General features: G+C 39.2%; 1 protein-coding gene across 1 annotated transcript; it reads right to left on the reverse strand.

The window, feature by feature from the left end:
- Positions 1–773: 773 nt before the first annotated feature.
- ppp1caa (protein phosphatase 1, catalytic subunit, alpha isozyme a) lies at positions 774–11666 on the reverse strand. The gene is made up of 7 exons (XM_057346157.1): positions 11185–11666; positions 3709–3840; positions 3011–3241; positions 2756–2860; positions 2186–2409; positions 1934–2068; positions 774–1619 (listed from the first exon to the last, which is right to left on the reverse strand). The coding sequence occupies exons 1-7, from the start codon at positions 11237–11239 to the stop codon at positions 1506–1508; spliced, it is 996 nt and encodes a 331-aa protein (XP_057202140.1). The 5' UTR covers positions 11240–11666; the 3' UTR covers positions 774–1505.
- Between the last annotated feature and the right edge of the window lie 4289 nt (positions 11667–15955).

A 15955-nucleotide genomic window follows, 5' to 3' on the forward strand; every position in this document is an offset into this window, starting at 1 on the left:
ACAAAAACTTGGCCACTGTTAATAATTTCTTATAATAATTCTATTTTTTGCAACTTGTTTTGAGCATCAAGCACTCTTGCTTGATGTAATGTTAAGATTGTATAATAACCTAAATTATACACACACAAAATTATTTTCTCAGCGTTTCTTTGAGGCAGCAGAGGGCACTAGTGTATTGCTTTGCAATAACCTTATTCCTACATTAAATTAAAAGAACTAGTGACTCACTTTTTTATGCAATCCACCACCTGTTGGAATCAGTGTTAAGAGTTTGTGAAGCAAGCAGAAGATATTTAATCCTAATTACAGCAACAACTCCTGAGACATTCTGCCTGGCAACAAAAACAGTTTCAAATGGGAGGATGCAACGCTTACTGCTTTAAAGCCCACATAATGCTAACTGGGAAAAGGTGAAAAGAGAAGGACCAATAGGTCAAATAAGAGTAACTGTTTTATGTTATTAAAAAGGCAAAAAGATCCATAAAGAATCATAACTAAAAGACAAAAGAAGAAAAACAAGGTTACTGTTTGCTCTAAAGAGTGAGTCACAGAGAAGAGTTGGAGAGAAAGAGAGAGACAGCAAGCAAGCAGGAGACAGGAAATGAGAACAAACAAAAATGATCAGGTCATGATCAGCACAATCAATCTCAGCTAATCTCTGGTCAACCTTGACCATACTACATTCAGTTCTATTCAGACACACAAAAAAAACAAGTTAACTTACACCTGAGGAAAGGAGTTGTAATTGAAGACACAGTAAGATAGATAGTACAGAATGTTTAAATAAAGTTCTCTTTATTGATAATTGTCTTTCAAAAAAGACACTAAAAAAACACACATTAAGCAAAAAATTTCAAAGCTTTTGTTGTGATCCATCTACAAAAAGTAAAAAGTTCCAACATGATTGTTTTGAAATCATTGGATCTCTAAATGGAAATTATGCACCGGTGACAGTCTACCTCACACTTTCTCTTCACATCCATTCTCTCTGCGTGCGTATGTGTGCAGATACATGTATAACATTACACTCAGACTGGCTCTCTAACTAATGTGGGATGTACAGCTGTGTGTTTAAAACAACAATGGGGTCAGCACATAAACAGTGAGGGACTTTAAAAAAACTACACGCTATCAACCCCCTCTGTCTCACGCTTTCCCAGAGCCTGGCTGTGCATTCACATGGAGGCTTCTTAGGAGGCTCCCTGACAGAGAGACAAGTGGAGAGATGGAGGGGGCAATGAGCGGTGGAGGGGAAGGATGGAAAGACAAACACAAAGAGTGTAACAAACATAACAGACGCTCACGCACGCAGTCTCACGTATAAACACACATTTCAAACGTTACATGAGGAAAGTAAAAGACAAAAAAAGGACTTCAACCCTGGGAACTGTTTTGCTTTATAGCCATTTGGAGACAAAAGAAAGGTAGAGGGAGGTAGAGAAAGAGAGTGGGGTAAGAGAGGAATTGTGGAATAGGAACGTTGGGGGGAGGTGTTCCAGCGGGTGTTATTTCTTGGCTTTTCCACCCTTGGCTGAATTTCTCGGCGGGGTGACCGGACGACCTGAGCCCATTCCACCTCCTCCTCCATAGTATAGCTTCTTATCGGCTGGCTTAAGGATCTGAAAGGAAGATATAGGACAAGGGTAAGCAACACTGCACGACAGCAAATGCTTGCCTGTAGGATTTCCAAATATAGATCCATCCGCCCACAGAGTGAGCACTTCAGTACATATAGTGAACAAGACAGAGTCACTGCTTACACAGAGTACACAACTTTTGGAAAGGATTTCATGCAAATCTAGAGATGACCGTAAATGACCAGACCCATTATTATGTCCAAGCATACTTCATGCATCTAACGCCTCACAATCAGGTACAGGGAGGGGAATTAAAAAAAGTTTTATTTTTATTAAAATTATTTTTTTCCTCTTACCTGAAAGGAACACATAAGGGTCTCATCCACACTCATCATGGCCCCAGCATTATCAAACTCGCCACAGTAGTTAGGAGCAGAGAACAGGGTAACTAACTGCCTCTTAGCAAAAAACTCATAACCATCCTCTACCACCTGCAAAAACAGAGAAGTTTAGAGCTCAGCCAAATGAATGGTCTACAAAATGCTTTGTAAAAGACCATCAAAGGTGCTTGAAAGATAACACTCTCCTGTCACAGAGAGTATACCAACCTGATGTGCCCTGCATATTAGGTCCATGTCGTGCTTGTGAAGGAATTTGGCCACCACGTCTGCACCGAAAGTGAATGATACACCACGGTCATTCTCTCCCCAGCCCAGCACGTCTTTGTCTGGGTCGGCCCAAAGCAGGTCACACAGTAGCCCCTGGTCAGGTACATCAGTGGGACGCATAACGCGTCGCACCTGCTCCATTGACTGCAGGTCTGGAGAAAGACCTGGAGCAGAAAAACATTATCTGTACAATGCAGTTTTAAGGGCAAAACATAGCTTGCTTAACAGTATTTAATAACTCCCACAGTTACAAATGTACAAAGCAGCATCCAGGTTAAATGAAGTTCAAATGAACTGTTACATTAGGGTCCTGCAGTCCTGTGTTGCTTCGCTGACTTAGAAAATGGATTTCATGCCAATCAAATCAAACTTTATGTCTCTAAGTGTTGTTATAAACCGATACATTTTCTTCAGCCACATTTCGTTTCTCTGGGAAAATCGCAATGTCAACACAGGAGTTATGACAGAACATTAAATTACCATGGGGACAGAGGACCTCTCCGCACTCACCTCCATGGCAACAGAAGATTTTCTCATCTACAATGGCAGCCACAGGTAAACAGTTGAAACAGTCTGTGAAGGTCTTCCACAGCTTAATGTTATACCGTCGCTTACCTGAAAATCAGAAAAAGACTGAAATCTCTTTCACATAATTTGTCATCACAACTAGGGAAACAAACATTAACTTATAAGTGGAGGTATCTCAGTTATGTGCATAAATTAAGCGATAAACGCAGCACATGTAGTAATTGTTGTACTGCTTACACTCATCATAGAAGCCATATATACGGTTGATAGAGGCGCACTCATGGTTCCCACGCAGCAGGAAGAAGTTTTCAGGATATTTCACTTTGTAGGCCAACAGGAGGCAGATGGTTTCTAGAGACTGTTTCCCTCTGTCCACGTAATCCCCCAGGAACAGGTAGTTGCTCTCAGGTGGAAAACCGCCATACTCAAAGAGACGTAGGAGGTCATAGTACTGACCATGAACATCACCTGCACAGGAAATTAATCAGTAAATTCTTAAGACCTTTTTACCTAGCACTTTAAGAAAAATGAGCTTGTGGATAATTTTGACATCTAATAGCCAGACACTCAGGAAGTTCTAAAGATATGCACATTTCAATTTAGTATCCTTTTTTTAAGCAATCCTGTTTCTATTCATTTTACCACAGGACATGTGCTGCATGCAAATTAAGATGCTGCAAAACAAATCTGTACAGACAGGAAACACAGTAAAATGAAAATCCGTTTAGATTAGATTCCATTACAACTGATTGACACTGCATCTCACGTCTTAAATATTCCTCTTAAAGGCAACCCCACAAAAACGTCTGCCATTGGATGACTTACCAGCCACTCTAACCCACCCCAGTACAAACTAATTTTAAAAATATATATACGTTGACATTAGCAATTCGTGACATTCCTTGCCCGCTTGAAATGAGCATAAACATACTTACCACAGATCTTGAGTGGCGCTTCCAGCTCCAGCAGAATTGGCTGGCTGAGGAAGATTTCCCGAGATTTCAGACAGAGGCCGCGGATTTCATTTTCTGTCAGCTGTACGTTCTTGCCTGGCCTGGATCCTTTAACTGAAACATCAGAGGGGGACAGTATGAGTGTTTGCAGGAAACAAGCCAAAACAAAAAGCAAATGTGGCAGCCCAGAGCTCATTCTCATTTAAAAAAGGGGTGGCCATTTTAAAACAAAGATGAAGAACTAGAAGGGGCTCTGTCTGGTGATGCATAGATGTTGTGCCCTCAAACATTGTATCATGTGTCTCTACTGAAACATGCACCCAAGTGACCCAACCAAGCTAAACCTGAGAAGGAATTCACAGAATTTAGCAGGTTAGTTATAGGGCTGTGACGGTGGCAGTTTTTTACCACCGCGGTGGTAATAAACAAATCGACCGCGGTGGTGCGGTGGTTGAGAAATATATATTATTTATATAAATAATATTTATATTATTATATTTGCGTGTAGCAACCACATGACGAGTGGAAGAGAAATATAGACCTTATTTAAATACCTGAAATTGTTAAAATACTTGAAATTGAAATATGATATCTGAAATAAATGAGGATGAAACATCCGTCAATGTTTAACGCGCAAATCCATCAGTGAAACGGCACACTACAGCATATAAAACCTTTAAATAAACATCAGTAAATAATGAAAACTTAAATGATAAAAGAAAGCTAAATACTAAATAAAAAAGCTCTTGTTGCAGTAACTTCAGTCATTGGCGTATAACCCTTACAGTCCTTAACAATTCCATTTGAAACAAACTGTTTAAACATACATTGGCTTTCCTATTCAGATTGCCATAAAAACTTTACTTTTTCCGACTCGTTGATGTGAAACTTACTTGTTGACATTGTCCAGATTAAAATGTGTACAGCTGCACTAAATGCGCGTTCAGAAGATGTGCACAGGAGCGCAAATGAATGGATGTCTCTCCGCAACCGCGGCAAAACCTGCGCGCGCTCCGACACTAAGCAAGCGGGTCATAGCCAGTTTTGATTTTACATATCTGTTCATTTCACAACAAGATCCATTGCAAAACCCGCAGAATAACCTGGGTTTTGCCGTCAGGGCTCTAGAGTGCGACCAATTTGGTCGCACATGCGACCTAATTTCTCAATGGTGCGACTAAAAGAATCTGAGGTCGCACCGGTGCGACCAGCCGTTCGAGGGAAAAAAGGTCTCTGCGAAAGTCTCCCTGTGGTTCAACAACAGACACATTAGGCCATGTCGTGGTCTAAACCAATCAGAGATAGTGAAGGGCGGACCCCCCTCTGATTGGGCGTGGTCCTGATATTCCTGTACATGTGTGTATGTTTGAAAATGCTGTGCTGCAGTCGGACAGAGAGGTGAGTAGCCTAGGCCCATCAGATAAACAGAGTGGATGTAGCTGCGGATGATGAGAGAAGATGAAAAGAACGATTGACAACTTTTTCATTAAGAATGTTAAGTTAAGGCCTGATCCGTCCGAAAATCATAACCAATGCTCTGACACGCTAGACTGCAACTAAATGGTCTCATTTTCAGACAAATTTTCCTGCCAGTGCGACAAGATTTTCTTAATGGTCGCACCGGTGCGACTGTCAAACTGATCAATATATAATTTTTGCGTATTATAAATTGTTAATAAATGTTATATTGCGCAAGCTGCGCATTCAGTCACTCATTTTCGTCTCCCCTCCTTCAACCATTCACTTATCTATCAGTGCCCCGCCCCCAAAGACGTAATTCGCGGGTTACGGGTAAGAGGCGAAGGACCGAAAGAGCAGACGAGTGAAGCGCTCAATCTTGCAACTGAAATAAATATGCAGAATACAAGAATTTCCCCTGCTAAGGTACAAAACAGCAAAGATAACGAAATGTGTTGCAAGTATTGTATGCATGTGAAGCTAATGCAGGAAACACGTGTTTAAACTTTAAGCACTGAACTATTGTATAAAGATCTCTAACAATACTGCAAAGCATAAAAAACGTTATACATCACGCTAAATACTATTTATTTGTGAGTCGCTATTGATAGAAGCCAAACGTGTATCAATGCAGCTTTCATGAAGAATAATCACTAAAAGCCGTTACACCATAAAAACTGTACAGATCTTGCAACGCTCAGAGGGATGGCTGCCCGTTGCTGAAGATCAAGTGCATTTGAGTTTTAGATAGAATTAAATATTTATAACAAACCAAAAAGGCAACTATTAACATCAAGTCATCAGATCTTGTGCTCATGCCAGGACAAGAAAGCGAAGAATAGAACAATGCAAAAAAATTAAGCCTCAAAAAGATTTCCCACTGCTTTGTGACAGAGAAGGCTTGCAGGATCTAAACAGACTGTCATATCACACAACACAGACCTACGGCACTATTCAAACATGCCCTTTTCGACTGGCTTAATAACACAGTGTTCTGAGTTTAGCTGGCAGCGGCACAATAAAAGAGCATATGATTTATCTGGAGAGAAGAAATAGTGTATCTATTTGGACAGAGCAGTGCTGAACCTGAGGGAGGCTGAGAGTTCCTAGATATCCGTAAGGTCAATATGGCCAGCTGATGTATTCCTCTAAAAAGATCAATCTTGAGACAGGCCAGTAATGCTCAGTTTAAATATACATTTTACTTGGCAGACTATAGGCAAGAAGATAGAGCGTATCCCAGTGACTCATATAATCAGGAAGTTACGCAAGAATTTTGGAGTTGGCTAATTTGGGCACGGTCACAAAAATCGATCCATACAATCTACCTCTAAATAAATGTTTGAAATGAGGGTTTTTAAAAAGATAAACCCCCAAGGACGCAAATAGTCCTATGGCACTGAACCAGTGTTACGACATCACAATGCCAACCTCATACAAATTAAACAATCATATTTCCGAAACAACTTTGTTTCATAATATGGAAGTACGTCTTTAATATCATGCACTATCACTTCTTGTTTTGGTTATTGATTTGATACTGATGTTAAACGCATTTCAGTTCTACTTTAAGATTTAAGAGCAAACAATTAACCAGACAATACACACCTCAGCCAAATGTGTGCAAAAGGTGTAGACAAACAATTGGGTAGGATGTCTAAAAAGGATGCCTTTAAGGTCTCCGACATTGTGATCAGATGATGAGTGATTTGAGGGCCTGGACCGGAAGGCAGTCGGCTTAAACAGTGAAAACTGGGTATAAATAGGATCCTGCCATTCGTCACTTTAAACCCAGATTAAAGCCGGCTAATGCTCTGACAGCATTTGCACTAAAGTTAGTCATGGGGCCAATAAGCATTACATGGATTACAACTAACGCAAGGGTGGGGGTGGAACTAGTTGATAAACTGCAAAAGATAAATAACTAGGCATGCCAAATTCATAAAAGAAAGGACTGCAGAAAATAGTTCAACCATCCACGAGGATAGGGGTATACCTGTCAGATAAACAACCAAACAAACCACTTAAATATATATAACTGGTAGGGTGTAGTAACTTGGTTGGTTAAAGTCAGCTAAATTCCATAAATAACAATAAAGACAGGAAAATCCAACTACTCTTCAAAAGTTCAGTTCACAAAAGCATACAAGTACATGTCCACTACATCTAGCATCTCACACAATGAAAACAGACAGTCTAATAGAGCGTTCACACCAGACGCGACTTTCGCGAATGAATCGCACGTAGTTGATCGCTTGAACATTTTGAGTTTACTCGCTTCATTCACGCGTGAAATTCACTTCACAACAGACGCGAATTCGTGTCATGGGAGGGGCTTCTGCCAGGCGGCTCAAAGTCTCGTGTATATATCTCAAACTGAGTAAAGAGCGTTTATTACAATTTACCAGATTGTCCAACCTCCTCGCTCTTTCTTCAAAGCAAGATACCTTTATCAAAACAGGAATAAAAAGTAAGAAGATGTATAGTACAGCTCCGGGTATCCACATACAGCGACGATGATTTTGTCCTCCATTGTTGTTTCGGATTTCTGCCTCCACTCGCTACATCATAATCACGTCACTACTAGAGCAAGCTCCTGATTGGTTAACACGGCTTGAATATTCGGCAAAGTTCAGATTTTTCAATTCGCACGGAAACGCTCAATTCACGCGAATCGTGCCGCAGGATGTCCTATCGCGTCTTTGCATTGACTTAACATGTAAATCACCTGCGCTTAATGCTTCATTTGCGTCTGGTGGGAACTAGAGATGCACCAATTGCAATTTTCTTTGCCGATTTTTTTTTTACAAGTGAAACCTGCCGATTCCGATTTTCTATCCACAAACAATAATTGACAGTATACTGTATATAAAATCATATTAACTTTTCTTCAATACACATTTTTTTTAATTTTCATTGAATAAATGATTGAACATTACAATTTCCCCAAATTTCCCTAAATGCAGTTCTCCAAGCTGCATTAAATTACAGAATCTTCTCTTTACCAAACAACTCTTAAATTGAATAACTCTGTGACTGAAAAGAAGTACAAATAATAAAATATAACTAAACATGTCACTTAATTTACCTTTTTCATTTTTGTACTCATCTCACAAAAGTCTAAGATACCAATAAAATACTTCAACTTTATTCTCGTCTGTTTTTGTTTATGAAACTAACATTGCTTAATTCATTTTTTCTGAAATGTAAAATAAATTGTCTTTATCTTGGGTCTGTAGTATTAAAAGAAGTGGGTTGATTTTTGCTGCAACTTCAATAAAAAAGTTAAAAATCTTATGAGTGAATTCTACTCTAAAGATGTATATGTATTTGCAGTTTTTTGTGTTAGTAAAGAACTCAATCAGATATATATCACATATATTGGTTGATTTATTCATTTTTTATATTTTGGAGTTTTAAAAACAAGTATAAGTCGTGTTGAATGTCATTTTACCTAGGTGAAATGACCACAGTTTTAACGTAAGACAAGGAATCAGGTTGAATGGAATTTACGTTTGTTTTACACAGAGTGAACGACTTCAACATGAGTTCAGCATGTGTCAGAGTTTAGCATGATGCTAATAGCATCACTGTTAGCATACATACCCCATTGCAGACGGAGCAGCGAGAGATGAACTACAGTGCACCTTTTTGTCTGTACAGTACATGATGCGTGTGCACGCGCGTGCTGTCAGCAGAGACTCGCGGTCCGGTGGACCCACATGCGAGTATAAATGAGCCGTGAAAGACAGGCTGTGTGCGCGCACATTTACATGTTTACTTGCGGCTTTGAGTGTACTGACGGCTGTGACGTTCTTGCCCGCATCACGGGAAACAGAAGATCGGCTTGGAATCGGCAAGACGTGAGACTGACCGGCCGGTCACCGGTCAGGCCGATCATACGAAAAACCGGCCGATTCCGATATCTTGCCGGTCAATCGGTGCACCTCTAGTGGGAACGCAGCATAACACTTAATCAGTTTGGACACACATAGCCTCACATGGACAAACATGCTTTTCCTTAATGTACTCAGAGGTGAAACCCTAACACTTAATCTAATGAAGGCAATCAGATGGAAAACCTAAGGTGAAGAAAACAACTATTTAACTGACACCTCATTCTAGAATGACAAGTGTTAGCAGATGCTGGCCAAAAATAGCAATGACCAACCAAATGCATCGGTCATTGAGAACATATGCATCATGTCACCTGTAAGCAGTACAATTAATTTTCTCTTGTTTGGCCATGAGGCTTAGAAAACCTGTGACAGGTTTTAGACTTATAAACTGGTAAACAATGGTAAAACATGGATGTAAATTGAAGAGTAGCAAGCAAAACCTGAATCATTACTATAAAAAACACTAAGAGAATCAGGACATAAGATGGAAAAGCAGGCTTTCAGGAAAAATAACAGCAGTATTACTTAAGATATAAATACAACTGTTATCAAGCTTGTTTATATTTTTTCTGCACTTTTTAACCTTTTACTGCAGTTTACGCAACAGTGCAGCGGCCAAAAGGACTCAAAGCCAAGAGGTAAAAGGGCCTGGTATACGTGGTAATGTGCACATTTTGTGTCCCCTGTGTTCCCTGTTCCTTTACCAAATGAAAATGATTTTCCTGGCTTAAAACATTAAAGATAATTCTAAATAAGTAAAAACATAATTCTTATAAGACTACAGTACTTGTGCAAAGCAGACAAAATGTCCTTAAAGCATTGACAACCACAATGCATCTCTCTTTATACTTATATGCTTCCTTTGTAACAGAAACAGATGTATGGTAGACAGCTTACAAAATGGCCTGATACATTCCTGTTATGCAACACACATGCTTGCTGCGATTTAGATATTTGATAAACTTGCTTGCATTTACACCAATCTGTACAATAGTTCACAACAAGTACCCTCAAAACAGCACAAAAAAGCACATGTCTAACCTTATTTCCATTTGTCTCTGCAGGCTACAACTTCAATAGTCATGATGAATGCCCAAGACTTTCAACATTGAATCAACTGTTTCTATGTGATTTTTTTGATAAACATCATTTTAAACATTCATGTACAACTGCTAAATAAATATTAATAGTATTTAACAACAGCTGGTAATAATACGCAAGTACAGATTCATGCTCATCCGATAGAAAGTTTCAAACCAAACTCTGTGGCTATAAGATATTTAACACAAAAGAACACAAGTAACTTCCTGTGAACCCAAAAGATGATATTTTGAATAACGTTGGTAACCAAACAATAAAAGACCCCATTGACTTCCACTGTATTGACACAACCACTGAGACATTTCTCCAATGTGTGTTCCACAGTCTCTCTGTGTTCCACAGAAGAAAGTGTCATATACAGGTTTTGAATGAGATGAGGGATAAAAGATCTCTATTATATATAATAATAGAGATTATATATTATATAACTCTATTATGAATACATCTATTGTAAATATCACTTGGGATTTACTTCCACTAACTACAGTATATCCTCATTATTTACAGTAATCCTATTGATGCCGGTATTAGACAGGGTTTCCCCAGCTAAAATAAAAGTTCATCAAACGTACTGTGGACAGACAAAAATAAAACCTGGCGGCCCAATACACGGATGGCTTGAAGCACCAGAGCACCCAGCAGATTCTCCACACACACCGGCTCATGACCTCAAAACGATGAGAGCATAGAGAGAGAAAATAAACAACATCTAATTGTTTCTAAACCCGTTCTCTAACATTAAAGCCATTTTAAATTGTCTATCTGCTCGTTTGCAGTTTTAGGACATTAGTGTAACGTTAGACTGGTTGACTAGCAACGGCTAATCCACTCCACTTCCTCCGCCTCAAGAATTGTTCATTTCGGCTGTTTTATGGATATAAAATATAATTACAATTTTAGTAAGACAAACATGCAATACAACCATAACTAAACAATTATTTGTTTTAGACATATCGGTGCAAAAAAATGGTCAATATGTAAAGATGTGAGGAGCTCTCACCTTCCAGGAGACGCTGTATTATGGAGTCGATGTTTAATTTGTCCGGCTCCGCCATTTTAGTGGGTTTTTCGCCTTTATTCAAACACGTCGGGTCCGCTGTTTTTTATGCTCTCGGTAACTAGTCAAAAATAAAGCCCCAATCCAAACAGGCAATTCGTATAAAATAATTCGTTATGGGAATGAGAGTTGACTGGCTATATTTCTTTTGTCGTTTGGTTCATTGCTAGCTGCTACCGCCGTTAGCTAGCTAGCTAAAGACTACCCGTATTTAAACACCAACCAGGAAACGATTTGTATGATAGAAAAACAACAAAGAATACCCCTTCACTTTCTCTTTTGATGTTGTTTATGCCTTACGACTATCCACACTGTAAAGAATATCCCTATTTTCTATATTTTGACAGCCTCTTCTCTCATCGTCTATGGAACTTTAAAAAAGACCGTGCTGTCGAAGAGCGAAATCGGCTGAGGAGGTTGGTAGGGCCCGCCTCCATTTGGAAAATCCTGCGAGACGATTGGAGTACATATCACATTTGAACTGAGAATGTGGTCATTCATTGGCTAATATTCACACACGTCATATTTCCAAAGCTCCGCCCTGAGTTGTAAAGTAATGACGTCAATGAGATGAAAAAATGGAGAGAATGGTGAGAGGATGTTGTTCACAAAAACTACTGTATAAACCTAGTAGGAGTCCAGAGGTGGGTAGAGTAGCCAAAATCTTTACTCAAGTAAAAGTACAAGTAACTAGAGAAATTGTTACTCAAGTAAAAGTAAAAGTCACTATTTTAAAATTTACTTGAGTAAAAGTAAAAAAGTATGCAATGAAAAAACTACTCAAGTAGCTAGTTACTTAGTTACTTTGTATCTGATTATATAGGCCTACTACATAAAATTAATATTAACGCCAATATTTTAATATTACATTTTAATCAATATTTTTAATTATCATAAGCAGATATCTTTGCAATATACTAGAGAGACTAAAGAATAGACAAACACAGAAGAGACAAGCAGTCTAATGAGACAGATGTAAATGCAGACGTCAAATAGACGTAAACCAGATGGATTGTGCTATCTGGGTAATGACAACTTTTTTGAGGAATATTGGACCCAGATAGCACAATCCATCTGGTTTACGTCTATTTGACGTCTGCATTTACATCTGCAAGACATCTTAAATACATAGTTTGCTCATCTGCAATACGTCTCGGAGATGTCTGAACATCTGTAATACGTCTGCTAAAGATCTGGAGATCTGCTGCTTAAAAACATCTGCTAAACATCTTAGAAAGAGCTGTTGTACAGCCATTCTAAATCATAAACATCTTACAGACATCTTCTAGATGTCTATATGATGTCTGACAGCAGACATCTCCGAGACGTATTGCAGATGAGCAAACGATGTATTTTAGATGTCTTGCAGATGTAAATGCAGACGTCAAATAGACGTAAACCAGATGTATGTGTGCTATCAGGGGATATTGAGCCCAGGTAGCCAGTGCAGTCGGGCCAGTTCTATGGTGTTATTATAATGACAAATGTCGCGAGCGCATTATTACAAGGCGAGAGCGCATTCTTGTCATAAGAGCGCTCTCTCTCCGCTCGCACGCCGATTTCCTTTGCTCGTGCACAAAACTGGACGCGCGCTTTCAATTATACGCTGCTCTCTTATGAATTTTCTCTCCTCTCGCTCAGTGAGCGTGTGCGCACTCAAAATGCGTGCCGTGCGTCCACGAATCCTTTGGCACTCTTGCTCTCGAGAGGTCATCCTGCGCGCTCCAGGCATTATAGGCTGTCAAAAGTAGTCAACCAATCAGGGATAGGCTTCCACGGCGGGCCAATGAAAAGTGACCTCTTAACTACAGTAGGCCTAATTGTTAAAAATGCTTGATGAAAAGAGTTGTTTTTTGTGTTCTTTTCTACAAAAGTGTCATGTTAATGTGTAATTATAATAACGCCATACAGTTCTGGCTGAGTGTCGGCTCACTCGGCTGTGTTCTGGCAGTGGCTCACCACGAGTAAGCCAGCTCTGGCCCAGCAATGGCCCAATTCGGGCTGAGAAATGGTACTTTTGCCACATTTGGCCTGACTATGGTCCTGAAGTGCTGGCGTCATTTTGGGTGAGATATGGCCATACAGACTCGGGCCAGTTAAGGTTGAGTGTTGGGGTGGACAAATCAGAGACTGGGGCACAGGTAGGTTCTCATACATAAAATGTTGATACTCTGCACATATTACATCAGTGTGAACTTTGTAAGGAAGCCAATCTCGTTGACTGATATAGCGTAGGGCTCATATTAGACATTACGACAAGGTTTTATATAAATTATATAGACAAATAAGCATTTAAATTGAATAATAAATACTGCAGTTTGTCTAAATAACATTCTTGAAGAAAATTCGATTTTTTTGCCATCATATGATTACCTTTACCTTCACAATTATTCTGACAATGAAATATGTCATTGAGGTGAGTCATGTCATGTAATTTGTAACATGACTACGCAAGAAACAGAGCCGTTTTCATCGTCTTATAATCATTCAGTTTAAGAATTAACTTGTTAACCCGTCTTTCCTGCCCTTCAGTAAATTCAAGCCATTTGTTATCTAGATTTATTAACCTCAATTTCAGTATAACATGCTAAACCATGTGGCCTTGACTTAAATGTGTTTATATAATAAAATAAAAAATATTCTGTTCTTGAGTTCTTTATTTAGTTGGTATATTATCATAAGGTATGTTTATGGTACCTTGACAACCCTACTGTCCACTACACAACTTTACATCTTTTTGTGATTGTTTTTGTTACATTTAGATTTATCAAGATCATCAGTTTTGTTGACCATCTGGGAAGAATTCATCTGGGCCTGCCATGTAAGTAAAAGTGCAAATATGTGACCCTGGACAACAAAACCAGTCTTATGGGTCAATTTTTCTAAATTGAGATTTTACATCACCTGAAAGCTGAATAATTAAGCTTTCTATTGATATATGGGTTGTTAGCATAGGACAATATCAGGAGAAAATCGCCTTCGAAGTTGTTAATCGGAGGCACTGTAGCAGGCCATCCACTCACAAAAATAAAGTTTTGATATATTTATGGTAGGAAATTTGCTAAATATCTTCATGGAACATGATCTTTACTTAAAATCCTAATGATTTTTGGCATAAAAGAAAAATAGATAATTTTGACCCACACATTATATTTTTGGTTTTTACTAAAAATGTTTCTGTGCTACTTAAGACTGGTTTTGTGATCAAGGGTCACATATATGGTTTCTTTAAAGGTGTGATGAACTGTGCTTGTTTATTGTTTTATACTGTTGTATGAGGTCTACTTATGACGTTCGCGTGATTTTTACATTCAAAAACATCAAAATCAATAAGTAATAGGCTATTTTCTACCCGGGTTTTGAGGCCAGCTCTACAAACGCTCGGTTTTAATGGGCGTGCCGCATTGAAGACTTTATAAGTAAACGCCCACTGCTTTGATTGGATAGCAGTTTGCGTAGTTGGAGCCTTCTGTGAATCTGTGAAGCCTTCTGTCTAACGTTAGAGACGTAACGTTAGGTTACACATTAGCACCATTCACAGTTTTCGCACGGCATTAGTATTATCTGGAGACCTCGTGTGATTTATATATTACCTCCCCACATCAGTATTTCATGTGACGCATTCGCACGGGATGATTTTACTCAAATTTACTGATTTATTTCCCGGATGTGATGGCAAGGCTTTGCGTATAGTTTATATAGCCTATAGTTGTATTGCGTTTAATGATATATGACCGTACCTGTCAGCATTTGAGACCCGTGATCGCGAACCGGACAAAAGATCACAGCGATCACGGGTCTCAAATGTTACGAGAGTTTCCATGATAAATAAACAAACGGGAGACTCCCGGTAACTTATGCATATCACCCAGCACCCGAAATAATACCAAAACACTTCAAAACAGCCTCCATTATTCACAAACGGTGGATAAAACCTTGAAAAATGACATGAGCCCGCCAAATCACAGAGATGCCGATTCACACGGGCTTAAGATCACCTGCAATTAATACAAATGACTAGAGGTCCACAGGTAATACTAATCTCGTGCGAATAGTGCTCAGGGCACATCAAGCGATCTCTAACAAAGCAATAGTGACGCATAGTACAAAAATGTTTTATTCACATAAGATTGCTGCGCCATTCCTATTGGATCCAATATTGACGGCACAGCACTGCTTTTACATTTTAGTCTCTCCACAAATCCAGCGTCGATCTGTGCCTTGTTCATGAAGGAGTCCTCGGAGAAATGAAACTAACAAATGCTCCATGTTTTTCCCACATGAGCTGGAACGTCTTTAAAAATAAACTTTAACCACGCATTCCTAATATAGGAATTCGAAGGAAGGTTATGCAGCGACTGTATTCTTCCACAACCAGGGATGGCACAATATTTAGCGATCTTTAACGGCATGTTTGTTTATTGCTTGCTCACTCTATCTGGTTCCGCGCCACTTGTGTTACTTCAGATTGTCATGCGCGAACCAGTGGGCGGGGCTAGAGAAGTAGTCGTTGATATTCTTTCTGTGGAGGCGGTGTTCAACCTATAGATAGGTGCATTCCAGGACCTGCTGTTCGCTAGGCCTGGTGTCAATAACAGATGTAATCTCAGTAACAAGGGTGTTTTCAGTTCTGACAATTACAGGATGTTCGCTTGAATACGATTCCCTCTTATATAACAAAAGCTTGGGTTAAAATTGTGATTTTAATTCCTTT

The sequence above is a fragment of the Triplophysa rosa genome, linkage group LG11 (assembly GCF_024868665.1).
Source record: "Triplophysa rosa linkage group LG11, Trosa_1v2, whole genome shotgun sequence".
Lineage (NCBI taxonomy): Eukaryota > Metazoa > Chordata > Actinopteri > Cypriniformes > Nemacheilidae > Triplophysa > Triplophysa rosa.